The sequence below is a fragment of the Podarcis gaigeae genome, assembly GCF_964106915.1.
Source record: "Podarcis gaigeae genome assembly, chromosome: 12".
Taxonomy (NCBI): domain Eukaryota; kingdom Metazoa; phylum Chordata; class Lepidosauria; order Squamata; family Lacertidae; genus Podarcis; species Podarcis gaigeae.
Window position 1 is genome coordinate 43,249,088 of NC_139688.1, and position 18,837 is coordinate 43,267,924.

At 39.1% G+C, this 18,837-nt stretch overlaps 1 protein-coding gene across 1 annotated transcript in view; it reads left to right on the forward strand.

Moving 5' to 3' along the window:
* The window catches only part of ZCWPW2 (zinc finger CW-type and PWWP domain containing 2), a 37,118-nt gene extending 25,874 nt beyond the window's left edge, over positions 1-11,244 (forward strand). The window contains exons 7-9 of the mRNA XM_083706047.1: positions 612-679; positions 7,787-7,908; positions 10,766-11,244. Of these exons, the coding sequence (XP_083562173.1) occupies positions 612-679; positions 7,787-7,908; positions 10,766-10,939 (364 nt within the window). The 3' untranslated portion in view covers positions 10,940-11,244. The remainder of the gene's footprint in view (positions 1-611; positions 680-7,786; positions 7,909-10,765) is intronic.
* The last annotated feature ends 7,593 nt before the right edge of the window (positions 11,245-18,837 follow it).

Here is an 18,837-nt window from a genome sequence, read left to right on the forward strand (position 1 = left end):
TACTTCCCTATTTTTTCCAGGGTGGGGGGTTGTTTTCAGTAGAGAGAAAACTTTTTAAAAGCAGGAAACTTCAAGACAGATGAAGGAGCAAAAGAGTGTTTCTTCAACCTCACTTCTGAGGTTCTGAGTGGGCAGTTAAATTTCCTTCAGATTCCCACTCTCACCCCATTTGGGATCAAGCCCTATAATATTTAATATTCATGCTTATAGATTAAACATTCAACTTGTCTCTTACAAGCTTTTATTTTTGTTTAGTTAGAGCAGACGGTCACTTTCACACATAATTTAAAGATTTAGCTCAATACAACTATAGATAAAAATTGCCCCTTCTAACATTTCCTCTTATCAAGGGGACACCAAAGGGACATAATCCTATTAATAAATGATCAAGTGGTTTGTGATAAATTATGCCTACAAGTAGTAACCGAAAAGGTTTTAAAGATGAGATGCTTTTCACAAATACCTAGCAATACTCTTCTCGTATAAAGGCAGGATTTGGAAGAGAATGCTTTCTGCATATAGAAGTATATGTTTCAAATATTATCTGATTCTTCTTGATTAGATATTCACAACAAATACATCAACTTTCTCTCTCTGTGTGTGTGTTTTAGGAAAATAACATTAAGAAGTTCATTTGAAATAGCGGGCTCAGAAGATATATTGTCAGATGAAAATCTAGGTTTGTATAAATGTGTAGCAATATATTAAATGAGGACAGTCATATTTTCAAAGAATTTATTCATATCTAAGTAGGATACAGGACATGTACCTTTCACTGTGAAAACTAGTTCTTGTTTCTGAAATATGTCAGCCATATATGTGTGGTTATACGGAAAGAAACTGGGAAGTGTACATAGACAGTAACATTTCCACGTTGTTTGCAAATAATCAAAAATGATTAAGTAAGTATTTTGCAAATAGAAATTAAAATGTACTTGAATATTCCATGGAATCACAGTAGCTCAGTGGGAAAGCAGAAGGAGAAGTGATTTTGTGAATTTGTGCAAGCAGAGTGCTGCCTATGGATACTGCTGCCTATGGATACAATCCTAGGTTAGCAGATCTCACCTCCGCATGCTGGTTTTGGATTATATAGCTAAGTAGACAGAAGGGGAGTCCAATTGCTTTTTGTAAATCAGTACATGGTGGTAGCAGGTTATTATGGGAAGTATTAAGGGGCATCAGAACTTAGTGCAGGCATAGGCAAAATCGGCCCTCCAGATGTTTTGGGACTACAACACCCATCATCCCTAGCTAACAGGACCAGTGGTTAGGGATAATGAGGAGTTGTAGTCCTAAAACATCTGGAGGGCCAAGTTTGCCTATGCCTGCCTTAGTGGATCAGATAAGTGATTGACCCGAATCAGGGACCAGGCCTTATAGGGGACCTCTCAAATAATACGAAACAGTTAAAGTAAATGTGTCGGGCTAAAGGGGCTTTGCAGTCAGATTTGATTCTAAAGTTGGCTTTCTACAAAGTTCAGAGAATGCTTTCTAATATTGTACTTCAAATTAGGAGGCATGAAATACCAATATCTAAGCATTTGTGGTTGTAGCTAAGGCGGGGCAGAGTGACAGCTGCCCTCCCCTAAACCAAGTAAATCAATAAAAAATACTTAACTAACTGAGGTTCTGCCCCCCTAACATAAATCCTAGCTACTCCCATGTAAGCATCAATTACTAAATTTCATTTATTACCTTTGGTCCCTGTTGAACTGGCACATCTTCAGTTGGGTCAAGGAACAAAGTCATTGAAAGGGAACAGGGAAAGGAATAGCTGTTGTTGTATCACCCGAGACTTTTATTATAAAGCTGTGTACAATTGGTAAAAGGTAAGAGCAGTACACTTGGCAAGATGAGGTTGTTTGCCAGCCTGTAGACTGCTTATACAGGATTTCCCCCAATCCCAAGGTTTAACCATGATCATGTTTACATCTCCCTCCATTGTCAGCTCAATGCAAATTCTCTAATACGCCCTCTGAGTTGCTGCAAATCCAAGCCATTTCAATGCTGACAAGTCCAATTTTAACTTTATTGTGTAGTTTCTGCCTAATGTATCTAAGGTATATGAGATCCATATTGCAAGGCAGGCCCTTTGTAATGAGCTCCCAGGCTATTACATCTGTTACCAGCTATGGAAACATAGAGATCACAGCATGTATTGCTAGACATTATTTTAAAAATACAACCCATCTCTTTTAAAGTAAAACATGCACAGTTGCATATCTTCTGCCTATTCTTCTCTGCTCGGTATCAAAGACCAGATATTAGCTGTTCTCCTGATGGCAGAATTTTTAACAAAGATGCAGGGACAGAGATAAAAGAAAAAGGGGAGGAGAAATCATATGTACAAGGTGAAAGATAGTCAACAGCAGCATTGCTGTCATTGCGTGCAGATAATAGCAAACTGAACATGATTCAGCAATGTTGTATTTGTGGCACACAAATACTGTGCTATTGGGTTATATTATGAGCAGCCTGATAGCAAAAAATAAAAAAGAAGAGAAAGAGAGAAAGTGAAAGAGAAGCTGTCTATTCAGAACAGGTTTAAAATACTGATTTAATAGTGCTATGTTCACTTTTTAGCTGACAGAATTTAGGTAGTATATTGACAATTGACAAATGGTTTAGAGGTGGAATTGTGAAATATAGATAAAAGATACAGGTAACATAAACTATAGATACGTTAAACTCTTAGGAAAGCATCATAACTTTAATAAATGATTAACAATCCAACAAGCTGCCCAGGAATTAAGGTGAATTTCTTTTCTCAGATCCTTTCAGAAAATCCTATATCTGGAATCTGTCAGGGAAATTTTAGGCAGGAATACTATTTCTCAAGTAAAGGATATACTTCATGTTTTATAAGTGAGTTTCCTTCCAGTTCTACGTGCATAAAACATTGGGAAACATATTGCAAATTATTATAATCATGAACATTCTGAGATATATGCAACATTTTGAAAGTTGTCAATTTGTACATTCTGGGTAGTGTAAAGGCACCTTTCAGTCTTGATTTCATTCTACCATGTGAGTCTTCTGTAGTGCTCTAAATTGGCTTAGGTGCAAGTTAATACAGTATATTATTGCAAACAAGCTGTATTTCCTAGTGGATTCACATAGCCATTTTACACAGTGATAATGATTATCATGTAATGGCTTGATAGTCTAAAACAGCCATGTATTGACTTCTAGATACCTTTTAAATATGTATAACGTGTAAACAATAGTGACTGAGGGGAGTAAAGCTTTGTAGGGCATGATGATTGAAATAACCCACGTATGCAAGGCATCCTATTACTGTGAGAAATTACATTCTGTTGATTGTTTAGGATATTCTACATTCAAGACAACTTTTAATTCTGCTAGCTAGCATGAGAGTTGTTGTGATTTCCCCCGTCTTTCCAAAATAAAAGTGTGTTGTTAGGGTTCTTTTAATGGTGTACAAAATGTTTGCTTAGTATGCTGACAGCCATACTTGCAATAACTGCAAGAGGCTCCTGTAAATTAAATGCTTCCTGGTGCCCCAGTTCTTCTAAATCACAGCAGTAGGGGTATTAGCTAACATTAAAGCAGACAGAAGTAGTATCTGCTGACTACATTTATTAAAGTTCTCTTTACAGCCTTAACTCCTCTCTACTTTCCCCATCAGTTCAAGGCTGAGCTTTTGAAAAGGAAAATTTGGAACTGCCCAGTGGTATGTGATTATAATTCGCAGGCAAAGCATGTCCCACTACAACACACCTGTGTGTTTTCCTTGTGTGCACACACATGCTTTCCTCCCTAATAATTGGGAGAAAATTATCCAAACTTGGATTTTGACAGCTCTAATGCAGAAGGATTGCTTTCATATTAGGAATACTCTGTGGAGAGAAGGATTGGATTATATGGACACTGCCTTTGGCAGGGAGAGGAAAAATTGGTATGCCTGATCAGCGTCTGGAGTCCTAGGGGAGACTGGACTACTTAATTTACTTTTCATATTGTTGACACTTTTTGCATCACTTAACATAAAATAGCGTCTACACGACTTGAATTTTTGAACTGCCCATTTCCCTCCCTCTAACTTCCCATTCTGGGTTTGGCTGCCCATTAAAAGAAATTCCTGGTTCTGATATTATAACTAGTAATAAAGGGCACCATCCAACTTCATTAAAAGGCATGCAGATTATGCTGTTGATTTCTGTGGGTTTTGGAAAATCTGGCATAGCAAAAAGCTTAAAGAATTCTGGCAACCATAAATGACATAGTTGTGGTTTTCTGTCCTGTGCCTGTATTATGCAGGAGGAGTCTAGATGGGAAAGCTATTAGGCAGTGGATATTGAGAGAAAGGGATGCGGGTGGCGCTGTGGGTTAAACCACAGAGCCTAGGACTTGCCGATCAGAAGGTTGGCAGTTCGAATCCCCACAATGGGGTGAACTCCTGTTGCTCGGCCCCTGCTCCTGACAACCTAGCAGTTTGAAAGCACGTCAAAGTGCAAGTAGATAAATAGGTACCGCTCCAGCGGGAAGGTAAACGGCGTTTCCGTGCGCTGCTCTGGTTTGCCAGAAGCGGCTTGGTCCTGCTGGCCACATGACCCGGAAGCTGTATGCCGGCTCCCTCGGCTAACAAAGCGAGATGAGCGCCGCAACCCCAGAGTCGGTCACGACTGGACCTAATGGTCAGGGGTCCCTTTACCTTTTTATTGAGAGAAATGTAGTATGGGGACAAGGATTCCCCCCCTTCAAGTCTGGATTTTAGAATTGACAGATGGGTTTCAAAGAAGACAATAATTCGTTTTTATAGTGAAAAGAATTGTGAAGCACTTCTTCAGTGCGATATCAAAATAGCATTGAGCTTCTGTGAATCTCCAGAAACAGAATTTTACATCTCCATTGAAAAGAACACATAACCTACAATTCTTAATTGCTCAGTAAATGGAAGCCATACCTTGACACACTTGTAACTAGTGTGACTAATAGTGCGTAGTGGTTAACACAATAAGTACCAGCTGAATAAGCCATAAAAAATACCTTTTCAGTGTAAAGCCTGCTATCAGTAGCTTCTGAGTGTCATGCACTAAATTGACTAGATATCTAACACATCTAAAGCTTTCCTAAGGTAACTTTAAAGGATGACACCAGTGAAAATTGGATTAGATTGTATCTAACCCTAACTGTAAGGTTTTATTTGATGCTTAATTAACTCTGGCTTCTAAGGACACAACTGAGACTTTATATTTTGACCAGTAAAGTTACAAAGAATAATTTTCTATCTTCATATTGATTTATTTGGCTTGTTTCCTTTTACTTCAAATATAGTTGTCTTCTGAAAATTTCAAAAGCTAATTGTATCATAATGAGAATATTGTTTACCCCAAACACACTGAACATGGTTATCGTTCACCTCACTTGAAACCAAAGTTTGGAAAGTGAAGAGAGTCAAACTGTACACAAGAAAGATGGATAGGTGAGAGGGCAAGAAGTGAGTGTAGCTGTGATACAACCTTCTTTCTATCTTTTTAAAAGAAATGATGGCGGTGGTGATTATGACAAATTAGACAATATTTTATCAGAAAAATAGATATACAAAGGCAGAATCAAACAAGACAAGATTAACAATTATAATTATAATAAATAAAACAAAGGGTTGTATTCAGACTAACAGCACAATCCTGTGTATGGGCATGATCCAGCACAGCACAAGGAGTATCCACTAGCACTTCTCTGTCCTCTCCACCCCATTCCAGCCCCCTGCCTAACTCCAAAAACTGTTCTGGTATTTTGGAGAACCCTCAGAACAGATTTATCTTTCTGGGGGAATGGAGGATGGAGGGAGAAACTGGAAGTGCCATTGCACTAACAGAGGCTACAGGTGAATGTACATAATTAGATCTCAAGGCTAAGGCAGAGGGCCTTCTTGGTAGTGGCGCCTGCCCTGTGGAATGCCCTCCCATCAGATGTCAAGGAAATAAACAACTGTCTGACTTTTAGAAGACATCTGCAGACAGCCCAGTTTAGGGAAGTTATTAGCATTTGATGTTTTATCATGTTTTTAATGTTATGTTGGGAGCCACCCAGAGTGGCTGGGGAAACCAAGCCAGATGGGTGGGGTATAAATAAATTATTGTTATTACATTAACTTAGTGGGTCTACTCTGAGTAAAGGTTAGTTGGATGCGACCCAATAGTTTTGGAAATTATTTTAGGGTTTTTTTGTGGGGGGTGGGAGTTTCCCCCCATAATCTTTATCTGTAACTTAAATGCAATTAATTAATTTTACAGAAAATTTACATTCATAATTTATTTTTATTCATGCTTGGGATGTTATCTGTCCTCCAATACTTTGTGTACATTATTCTACCCATTTTAATCATGTATGCAATCATTTCACACTGTGTCAACAAAAGATTTTGTCTTTTTTGCCCAAGTTAGTGCAATTTATATTTGGATTAACTCTACCACAAATCAGATCATTCTGTTTGTTGCTATTTTAATATCAGACCAAAATTACATGCTGTGTGTCTGCCAAATATGATAAGAAGTTACTATTTTTGTTTACATTTCCAAATAAATAGGATTGTAATTACTAGTAATTTCTATCTGCAATTTATTTTAACTGAAACAGTTGGAATAATGTTCATTAACTCTATTTTGGCACCAATGCACTCATTTAATCTAACTATTTGCTTCAGTTGGTTGAGTTGTAGGATCTGTCTTTCACATGGCCATCCTAACCATGTCTAGTCAAAAGTAAGCCCTGTTTAATTATGTGGGTCTTACTTCCCAGATAAGTGAGGTTAGAATTGCATCCTTAAATTGTTAAGTGATTAGCACAAATGGGGTTTCCACCAGAAGCCAGTCAGGTTGACCCCAGTGAGAGAACTTGATTTCATTTTGTTGCATAGGAGTACAGTGCTATCTTGGTTCTTAAGCTTAATCCGTTCCAGAAGTCTGTTCCAAAACCAAAGCGTTCCAAAACCAAGGCGCGTTTTCCCATAGAAAGTAATGCAAAATGAATTAATCTGTTCCAGACCTTTAAAAACAACCCCTAAAACAGCAATTTAGCATGAAGTTTACTATCTAACAAGACCATTGATCGATAAAATGAAAGCAATAATCAATGTACTGCATAGCTGTGAAAGTTTCCCTTTTTTAAAGTGAAATTCCCATATTCCGAATAGGATTCCTCGCAAGAAAAGGGAAAGGTTGACAGCTATGATGTACTGTACTATAAAATAAATAAGACAGCATTGTAGATGATAAAAATTAAAATTGATTCTTTTTCCTTGCCTGCACTGATGATAGTCATTATTTGAAGGGGGGGGGGGCTTTTATCCATTTCCGCAGTCGCACAATCAATCCACCAGTAGCTGAACTGGGTTCAACACAGTCACAAAAACAAGTTAACTGAAAAAGCCTCAAAAACAAAAATGCAAAATAAATAGCAAAAACAAAAGCACCAAACTCAATCTGTTCCAGAAGTCCGTTTGACTTCCGAAATATTTGAAAACCAAGGTTCAGCTTCTTATTGGTGCAGGTCCCTGGAAAAAATAGCTGACAGCCGCATCGGACGTTCGGCTTCCGAAAAGCGTTCCAAAACCGGAACACTTACTTCCAGGTTTTCGGCGTTTGAGAACCAAGGTACCACTGTAATGTCATAGGAAACACTTTTCTTTTCGTATCTAGAATTAGGATGTTTGCCCGTTCCACTTAACACTTGTAGTCCAAGCAGTCAACTGAGCAATAAATAGCATTGCATAAATGTACAATGTATATGTAAGCTAAAATATTGCCATTTTTATTAGGTGTTTCTGAGACAGAAATGATACTAAAAGAATTGGACCACATTCTCAAGCATGTTGCAGCCCCCTCCTACCCATCTTTGGCATCATTTGTGGATGGAGAGAACAATAATGGGAGAGAAGAGGTATAAATTATTCATAGTTTCTCTACTAATTACGAATGATTGGAAAAACCACTTTAGTAGAATCCTTATTTTTGGCTTAGAAACACAACCTGAAATATTTACTTATCTTTTAATTTACTTACAAAAAGCATCCACACCAGGCGCTAAAGGGTTATATATTAGGGAATTATAAGACTGTTTGAAAAATGAAATAGTTAAAAGTGTACACCCTGCAATAAGTAGAAGTACATGCATCTAACAAGACCATTTTTGAAATATTTATCACCGGGATCCCAGACCAGGGAAGCTGGAATCACTGATAACCTTGTTAGTATTTGTATTGCATATATCTGCATACAAACAGGCAAAACAGCTACTACTATAATACTCCTCTGCCAAACCAAGTTCCATATTTTTTAAAGGGGTAGAGGAACTTACGGCACTCTGAGAATTTTTAGTTCTTTGTTTTTATGGAAGGAGGAAGGAAGCGTAAAATATAAGATAAATTATAATTATTATTGTTGTTGTTGTTGTTATTGTTAATATTGCTGCAATATAATTCCTGAACATTTTCCAGGCATGCTAGAGAACAAACCTGCAACATTACAATTATTTAGATACTTATGTAGCATTTTAGCAACTTCAGCCTAGTGCACGCATTCAAAAGCTACTCCATGCAAAGTGTTCTGACTGTTTCCAAGAACGCACAGAAAATGTAAATTATGTTGTAGGTCATAGAAGGACTTGTATTAGCAGCGGACCTTGGTATTATGCCACCCTATGCTAGGCCAACATTTGACGCCCTCCTCCCAGCCCTCGTGGCACTGGCTTAAGCCCAACTTTGGGAATGAGACACAAGAAGAAGAAGAAGAAGAAGAGTTTGGATTTGATATCCCGCCTTTCACTCCCTTTAAGGAGTCTCAAAGCGGCTAACATTCTCCTTTCCCTTCCTCCCCCACAACAAACACTCTGTGAGGTGAGTGGGGCTGAGAGACTTCAAAGAAGTGTGACTGGCCCAAGGTCACCCAGCAGCTGCATGTGGAGGAGCGGAGACACGAACCCGGTTCCCCAGATTACGAGACTACCGCTCTTAACCACTACACCACACTGGCTCTAGTAGGGTCCTAGAGCCCTCCTACCTCCATCCCAAAGCCCAGTAAGTGCTTACCCAGCTTTGGGAAGGAGGCAAGATGATTCTAGGACCCTGTCAGAGCCTCGCACCTCCTTCTTGAAGGTGGGCAAGTGCTTGCACCAGGCTTTGAGAAAGTGCCCTCCTCAGCTATGCCCTATAGCTGCCTCTGTATGTATCAAACATGATACAATGCCATTGAATTTTGTTCTGAAATTTGCACGACTTTCTTATCCAGAACCAGGAAAGTAGCAACCTTTTAGTGTGAGTTTGCAGTTAAATTTTTACTTATTGTTTCTTAGTTACATTTGTGTACCACTTCCCAGCAAAGTCCACAGTTAGCTTTCTTGCCATTAATCCATCCAATATGCTGAATCAGAAAATCAAATGAAGGGAGGGATTATAACCGTTTTCCCCAGTTGACCTTCAATAACCCACATAAGGTTATCCAACAGTGTGAATGTATAACAATCCATCAATCAGTATTTGCAGCCTGTTCACATAACAGGTTTGTGAAAGGTTTAAAAAATAGCATTCCACTTTTCTAAAAAAAAAAAGAGAGAGAGAGAGATTTAATGTCTGTTTGCATATGGTGTCATAGCTGTCAAGTGTCCCTTATTTGAAGGGACAGTCCCTTATTCCAGTGTCATGTCCCACTGCTGTCCCTTATTGATGGATGTCCCTTAAATGTCCCTTAAATGATGTCCCTTTAAATTTCAAAGGAAGCAGCTCCTTTCCCTCCCTCCCTGCCAGCCAGGGAGGAGGGAGGCTCCAACTGTGTTGCTTGGCTGTGTTGCTCACCCAATAAGAAGTCTAAGAACAACTGGGGGGTGGAGCTTGCATGTCTTGTGTGTGGCTAGTTAATGCAAGCTGAGGGGGGGTTTGAATGCTGGACGCCATTTTGTTGCACATGCTGCTGCAAACTTTGCAGTGCAAAGCCAGGCCGGGGAGCCATCTTAAGTTGAGGCTGCATAGGCCTTGTGGTGCATGTGATTCAGATTCTATTCAGCTGAACCTCTGGTTACAAAGTTGGTTGGACAGTGTTCTCGAAGCTACCAGCATGAGTTTGACCAGACTGCAGGAGGACAGGAAGACTGGAGTGCCTGGAACAGGTGAGGCTTCAGGTCCCTTATTTTGGCTGTTGGTTCCTTATTTTCAAGGCTGCTGGTCCCTTATTTTCAAATCTGTAAGTTGACAGCTATGTATGGTGTGTAAACATGAACTCACATTTTTAGGTACATAGGAAGCTGGTGTATATCATTAGACCATTTCTCAATCCAGCTCAGTGTGGCTGCCACTAATTGGCAGGAGTCTGTCCAACCCAGGACTGGAAGTTGAATCTGGGATTTTTTGAATGCAAACAATGTGTTCTGAGCTGTGGCCCTCACCCAATTTTCTTCCATACATTTTACAGTATGGAGATTTGAAGGTTAATTTACCTTAAAACATAAATTAGGAACCAATGACCTTGATCCAGCACTAGTTGATTACAACTTTAATGGAAGAAGAGCTTCTGAATAAGAAGAGTTGTAATTCCCATCTGCATTAGAAGAAATAATAATAATAATAATAATAATAATAATAATAATAAAGCACTACTAGCTGATACTAGATAAACAACTGCATTCAGATTGGTGTTCCATGTGTATGGCTGCTTCTGCTGATAGTTCTCCATTCCTGTATCAGGTGAAGATTATCTGTTGCAAAATTGTATTTAATTTTAGAATACGAATATTTCCCCCCTTTTAGGTAGCTAACTTCTGCCTGGAGTATACTGAAAAAAGGCCAATGGAAATCAACGCCCAAGAGGACTGTATTATAATTGATGGAAAAGCTTTCAAGGCTGGAGAGTGCATTGAGAGTATAACAGACAGGTTTAAGGAAATAGAGTCTTTAATGGCTGAATTCCAAGACAGCTTGTAGCGCTGATAAGAGAGAACCTATTATACTATTTACAGCTTTAGAGTGCATTCTTCTTCACATATAGAGGGAGATCCTTAACAGCAGTTCAACAATATAGTTACTGTGAAGTTTAACAAATTTTTTTGGCCTGCTCATTGATAAAATTGATATCAAACTTAGTCCGTGTTCAGATTAAAAAGTGGAATCCAATAGCACAGTCATGCACATTTAGATGTCTTCCCCTGACAATTATTTTCTCTCTCTGGCTTTAAGCAAATTGTAGATTTCTATAAATCAGAATGAAATAAAGAGCTATTTTACTTGAATATAGAGAGATTCTAAGCATTGTATTTCTCAGGCTTTCCAAAAAATAAGAGTTGTTTGCAACTCATCAGGAAGTCATATAAAAATATCTTAAAGGAATTTTTAGCTGGAAATTTCAGTTTTACATCCTCAGCCATATGGCTTTTCTAGTATGAACCACTGATGCCTCCTTTATTCCACATATATAATTACAATTGGGTTGTTCTCAGTGGGATTCATCTGTAGGCAACACAGCCTTGGAGGCTGAATATTTTGTTTAAAGATGTGTCCTTTCATAAATGGTAGTCATGCTTTACATTTTGGATAGATGCTAAAAGATGCATAGTAATAACTGTGACAAATTGTCTGTGGTATTATAAGTAGGAACTATAGGTAAATTCACAGTATCTTTTTTATGTGTCAATCTGCAACTCCATGTATCACTTGACACAGCTAAAAGGATTCAGAAATAGGTTAAGCCAAGATGAAGGGAATTGTGATGTAATGACATATAACAGTACCCACAGGATCAGTTCATTATGTTCATCAATTCGTGAAGACTAGACCACACAAAATACGGTCACATGAGCTATCTACACGTCAGTCACTGGGCCTCTCCAGACTGGTGTTTGACTGTGGTTGCATTCTGCAATATATTCTTGGCACAATAATTGTGCATTAATGGTGGATTTCCTCTGCTTTAGTTTATTCTGTGATGCTTCCCCAGTGCTACCACATTGTTGCTGTCTGGCGCTGGGGCCACCTTGCAGCAATATATAAAATGTTACAGGATTTCAACAGGAATTCATGTGATATACACTAATTTGAAATAAAACTGTGTGACCATCCCCAAACCTTTGCAAGCACGAACAGTATTAAAAGCAGGATCATGTGTGACCATCCTGGTAGCATGATAAGCACAAATCATGAATGTGCAATAAAAAGGATGTCTGAAGGAGCCCACTTATGGATGAAGAAAAAAACAACAATATTTTAAAGCTCCTACCTCCCCACCCCACCAAAAAAACCCATGCCAGAGCCTATAAGTTGTGAATAGGTCTACATCTCACGAAAATAAGGAGTTAGTTTCCTGAGCTGCTTCAGACCTTTTAAAAAGATAAATAGTACAAATGGTCTTTATAGGATTAATAACTTGCCACAGATATTTATAGAAAATATAGCATAGAGGTGAGTCGGTGAGGAAGCAGTTGACCAAGCTGAGTGTATCATACCAAAGGAATTTCGTAGTATCGCGATGAGCCTAACAAAAGCAACCAGGAGCCAGGAATCTGCCAGAATGCAAAAGAAGAGCTGGACCACTGTTAACATCAGGATCTGGGAGGCATAATTTTGCAGGACCTGGACTGAGAACGCCAGAGCTGGAAGATAGGTAAGCAAGGCTGGAGAAGAATTTGAGTCAAATAACAGGCTGATAACAGAATTTGAGTCAAATAACAAATAACAAAATTTGAGTTAAATAACAGGAGTCTGGGAAGTGTGTGGGGAGGGAATAAAGGACTAAGGAGACATTCAGTGATACATAATGAGCACAAAGACCTTCAGACGATACCTGTTCACCTGCATGTCCACAAACCCATCCCAACTGGGCATGAGTGAAAGCCAATGTGGTATGATCGTTTCCTTACAGAAGTGCAACAGAATCCAATGGAGAACCTAAGGGTACCAAGGCAGTAGCATAGTGGGGTATTTAGTCCAGAAAAGGATTTTGTTTCACTGAACTATATATTGAATTATGCAGTCATTTAACTGCACACCTATTCCTTGAACATTATAATCTGGATAATGTGAGTTGTTTCTATTAGGGGTACATAACATGTGCCATAGACGCTGATTAATTTGTGGACTAAAGGAAATGAGGAGCCAATCAAAGGGTGTAGGACTTTGGATCATTTGGTATTCATCCTCTTCACTCAGGTTTATTAAGATTTGAAACAGTGCTAAATGCTGAACATGTCTCCATATGCAGGATGTCTAGCTAAATTCAGGAGGTCTCCTATCTAAATTGTGATGTTAATTTTTTAGCTGTGTGAAATAGAAGAGGAGCCAATTTTCTGTCATAGGTTAATTTGAACCCTGCTAGGACTAAGGAATCATCATCTAATGGATCATGATGGAAACGTACATCTCTATGCCATTTTGTGGAAACTGGAGCTCTTTCTAAATGACAGTTGTGTGAAACTGTGGCATCTTGAGGTGATTAGAACTTGATGATAAGGAAAAAGGGAGATCATGTCTATTAACAGTGCTATTTTTCTAGAAAAAGAGGGGCTGGAATTCACCATGAACACCGCCCTCTCTTAGAATGGCAATGGCGCCCACCTGAGAGGTGCCGGAACATAGTTCTGGTTAGTTCCAGATGGAAAAAAAGCCCTTCCTATTAAACTGTTATAAAGAATACCCAACATCATCACAATGGATGTGGAATTATAAACATTGTTGAATTGTTTGAAAGAAAATGCTGGAATATTTCTAAGTGATTATGCCCTAAATACAGAAATACCAGAAAAGAAGGATCCCAGTTCCTTTCCCCAGTTACATCATGGATATTCGTAGGCTGCATCTTATGGGAGCATTGACGTAAAGGGTGGGAAATTATGTTCTAGTCCCTGATCAATTAACAGGTATACAGGGAGTAATTTTTCCTCTCTTTTTCCCAGTTGCTGCCTATCCAGCTCTTTTTCACTTGCTCTCCCCCAACTCTATATGGTTAATTATGAGCTTTATTCTAAAATGCTATGTATCATAGGGAACTTAAAAATTTGGATGTGCTGTGAAATTTAGAAAGTCTGTTTGCTAAACTATATGACCATATCTTCCATTAGAATAGGAATCAGCAAGCCCAAAATTCTCACTCAAATGGCTTTTATTACTTTGTCAATGCAATTATGCTGCTATTATGCAGTTTCTAATCCATATTATTTTCTAAGGACTAAATTGCTGTCTTAGATAATAATATGATTTGAATGAAGCATTGTAAATCAACAAACCCAACTGATTTGTTTCAATTACAGTCTGTGAATCAGTGATCTTTTATCACTGGTTGTCTTCACTTCCTGACCCATTGAGGTTGCTAATGTGCAAATCTGAACCCTAATTAGATCACTAAATTAACACAATATAAAGCAGGGAAGAACTAATCGAGTGGTGTTCCTCACTCAGGTTTGTTAGGATTGTGTGAAGGTGACCCTCCAGAGGTTGCTGAACTCACATCACACCTACCATTGGCCGTCCTGTCTGGGACCAATGGGAACAGCAGTCTAGCAACATCTAGAGGGCCACAGGTTCTGAAAGCCTATGCTAAAGAATAGTTGCATATAGTCTCTAGAATGGGAAAACCAGCCAGAAGGCAGAATAGATCTATTTACTTGCACGACCACCATTCACGACTAAATAAGAAAACCCAGCTGTTACTGCAAAGAGTCATGGCTGCAACTGCTGACAGACATGGTTAGGATTGCACTGTTGAGGCCATGTGCTTCAGATATAACTAATGTTCTTTGACTAGATCAGACTTGTGAAAACTATCCAGTCTTGCCTCCTAACTGTGCCTTGATCCTCCCTTAGCTAATTTCTCAAGCTGTTCCTGTTTCAAAACCTACCTTGTTCTTTGACAACATATGGCTTTGTTCCATCCTTCTAATTTGGCACTTCGTTCCACGGGCACAAAGCTATGACTTGATGTTTACCCTGCCCTGCTACTTCTATTTCTGATTCCCTTTTCTTTTATTTCTAACACTGACTTCTAAACGTCCTCTGCCTATTCAGAGCATTCTCTTCCCGCAACCATCAAGGCAGCACGCAGGTGCCTTCCCTGGTCCTAATGTTAAATGGAACATTTCATACCAGATTAGGCTATTTTCCCCAGCCAGGAATTGGAGAGAAGTTTGATTCATTTCGCATTTAAAGGTGAACCTGCTTAACTCACATGTTGCAAAACCATACAAGAACTAGAACACAGTTGCCCTTCAAAATCTGCACTTCTCCTAATTTTGTAGCGCAGTTCTCCAGTCCGCTGTGAACAAAAAGGCAGGTACTGGGGTAAAGCGCCCATAAAAAATGTACACGTTAGTGAAAATGATATAAAACAATGCATTATTTTGAGGAAAATTGCTTTGCAAAAATGTGTACCTTGGGCAAATTGCATACAAATGTTTCTATTAAAATGCTGATTAATTTTCACGAGAGCATTAAAAAATAAATAAATCACAAACTGTGTGGAACTGTGGAGAACTGAACTTCAGATTGGAAAAACAAGAAACCAAAGCAGACACACATTCGACCCCAATACTGCTTATAGTTACTGGCAGCAGTTATTCAGGGTTTTGGACAAAGGTCTTTCACATCACCTGATCGTTTGAACTGGGGATACTTAGGGCTTGAAACTTAGGATGTCCTACTTGCAAAGGATGTGCTCTAATACTTACCAATTGGTTAGAATGGAGATTGAAAGTGTGTTAAGAGGTAAATTGTTATACAGTGGTACCTTGGGTTACAGACGCTTCAGGTTACCCGTTTTCGGGTTGTGCACTGCGCCAAACCCGGAAGTACTGGAACGGGTTACTTCCGGGTTTTGGCACTTGCGCAGAAGCACTAAATCACACTTTGCACATGCACAGAAGTGCCAAATTGCGGCCCACGTGTGAGCAGACTTGGCGCTGCGGGTTGCGAACACTGCGGGTTGCGAACGTGCCTCCTGCACGGATAACTGCAGGGGGCAATTTGCAGTTTTTTGGCACCGTTTTTGAGTGAATCGGGTTTTTGGCGAAAACCGTGACCTCATGGCTCACTTATCGGCTGGAGAACAGCATTGCAGAATTCAAAGATGTGTAAATTTCAAGAGATGGCTCAGTTTTAGTTCATATATGAAAAAGCAAATGAGGTTTGCCTTTAAATGCAAATTGAATCATGTTTCTCTCCCACCCATACCAGTAATAATATTAATTTTTTTTAATGTTCTTGTCTAGATCTTGGGGATTACCCTTAATATCCTATGCATGTAGATAAGATAAAGAAAGGGGAGTTTTGAATTTTTTCTTTAACAGACACAGTAGCCTCTGGAACTACTGCAGGACCAGAAGCCTTGCTTTCCTTTTTGCAGTTGGGAAATTTTGGAGCCAAATTCCTGAAAGACCTTTTTAAAAACAAAACAAATTCTTCCAGATATGTCTGAATCCATCTCCGAACTCAACACTTCAGACATTTTGCAACATCCCGATGAATACATCCACTTAGTTAAGCTAGAATGTGCTGCATTGGAAAAATAAAAGGAGCTGCCAACTTGATTTCATAGAACTTGTAAGATTGTGTGTGTGTGTGTGTGTGTGTGTGTGTGTGTGTGTAGTGCACGCTGGCCTTGTGTGAGAAATCAATAAGGTGCAGAGCCACTCAAAGCTGCCAGTAATCTCTGATACTTTGCTTTAACAGAACAGAGATTTTTTCCCCCACCATACCAATCCTCAAGCTAATGCAGGCCCCTGCAATTTACAATAACAGCCATTTCTCCTTCTCTCCTGCTCTCCAGGCAATTCTCTCATATTACGTGAATGAAGTCAAATGCACTAGATCATCGTATTGTTCAATTGTTTTATTAGGCTTCAATTTTCACGTATTGCTTTTTTTCCTTTGAAAAAAAAGAATGTGCCTCCAATACAAGTGAGTGAAAAATGGAGGTATATAGCTCTCAATTTGCTGCTTATAAGCAAATGTGGGAAATAGAAACCTATAATATGCAATTTTCACCAGGCTTTTTTCTAATGGGGTCATAGCACACACTGTGTGGGCTGCTATGTTGAGTCTTATATGCATTGACAGTTGAAGGCTTATGCTGCAATGTTGTCTATGAGCTGGCTCACTTGACATGGTAAGTCAGACAGAGCTTACCAGGACCGTGTGAACATGCCAACTCCTAGAGAGGTTGTTGCAGTTGCATTGCAATTCTCTGTTCTTAGTTTTCTGCTATATTGGGTTGGGCTAAGCCACAGCTTAGCTTAGTGTGCTATCTGAAATGGGATTCATGGGAACCCATCCCCTCACTAGGGATAGGAAACAAATTCAGTTAAGTTCCCATTTAAGGGCAAACCTACCAAATTCATGCCTTTGGAAATGAAATGCAAACTGAAGCAGACATGTTTTGAAATTTTCACTTACCTGAATTTTGCAGTGCAGTTTGCCGCTCAAGTAAGGTGTACGAAAATGCATGTACAAGGGTAAAGTGTGTAAAAATTGCACGTATTAGTGACAATAATGTGCAAAATGCATTATATTAGGGGAAATCACTTTGCAAAAATGTGTTTATTGTTAGAAATTTGCACTAAAATGCTGATGAATTTCCATGAGGATTTATTATTATTGCTAATTGTTACAGAAATGTGGAGTACTTCATTTCCGACTGGAAAACTGAGCACCTGAAATGTACAGAAGCGCCAATTCCTAGTCTTCACTAGCCACAAGCTTCAACCAAGGTTACCTTACCTGCACGTGTCCATCGACATTGGGTTATGTGTGAGTTGGCTTTTGTGTGTGTAGATGCCTTGCTAGCAAAAGAGTAATGAATGAACAAAACTCTGTCGGTGTGAACAATTTGCATCCTATAAAAGGAAAGGTGAGTTTGAGTGTTAACCCTTACGGCTTTCAGGGAGCTGGCAGTGCCATGTCCCATTTAACTGCACATTTCACTTGACCTGCATTTTTTTATTTCACTTCCAGTTTATGATCTTTATGTCCATTACTGTGTCTATTTACATTCTATCTGTCCTCAAAATGCCTGGTCTTTGGTTGGTTAGCCTGACTGTTTCCATATAACTTCTTAGGGAGTAGGGACCTGCTTCTCAGGGATTACAAAAATCCTTCAAAATTAAAACACTGTTTTCTGAAATAACTCATGGGGCTTTGAAAAGATCAGGGGAGCAATCCTTGTCACTCATTTCACCTGACTGACATTTGGCACTGGCTCTCAAAGCTATCGATGAGTTTTCAGCACTGAACTGTTGCCATTATCTTAAATTAACTTCATTGAGCACAGTTTGCAGAACAACTGGCACCACCACGAAAAGCTCACGCTTTTTTGCTTTTTGCAAAACCTACATGCACATTTTAATCTCCCCACCTGCACAGTAAGGGCTACAAACATTTTCCATTAAGAAATACAAAGCCCGCCAGCATCTTCCTTCCCAGGGCAAACAGCAACCCAGGGCAGAAAGTGTTTTTGTTGGGACCACGTAGGGAAAGGGTGGTTACCATAAGTTAAGCCCCTCGCTGTATGCTGGCCTGATCACTCTCCCTATTGACTGTAATTTAAAAGGGAGAGAAAAAGGCAAGTTAAATTGCACTGATCTGAATACAGGTTGCCCTCAAATATAGGTTGCACTTACATTTCTTGTAAGCCAATTTTTTTGGGGTGGGGTTAGACATGCAGCCTATATTTGGGTCAATATAATGTACATTTGACACCCCGTCTATTTAGTCCCCAGCATCATGATGCACCTGCTGTGTGTCTCACTCTCTATTTTCTCATTTTATGCCAGTTTTATGTCTTTAAAAAAAATCTATGTATCATCTATCTATCTATCTATCTATCTATCTATCTATCTATCTAT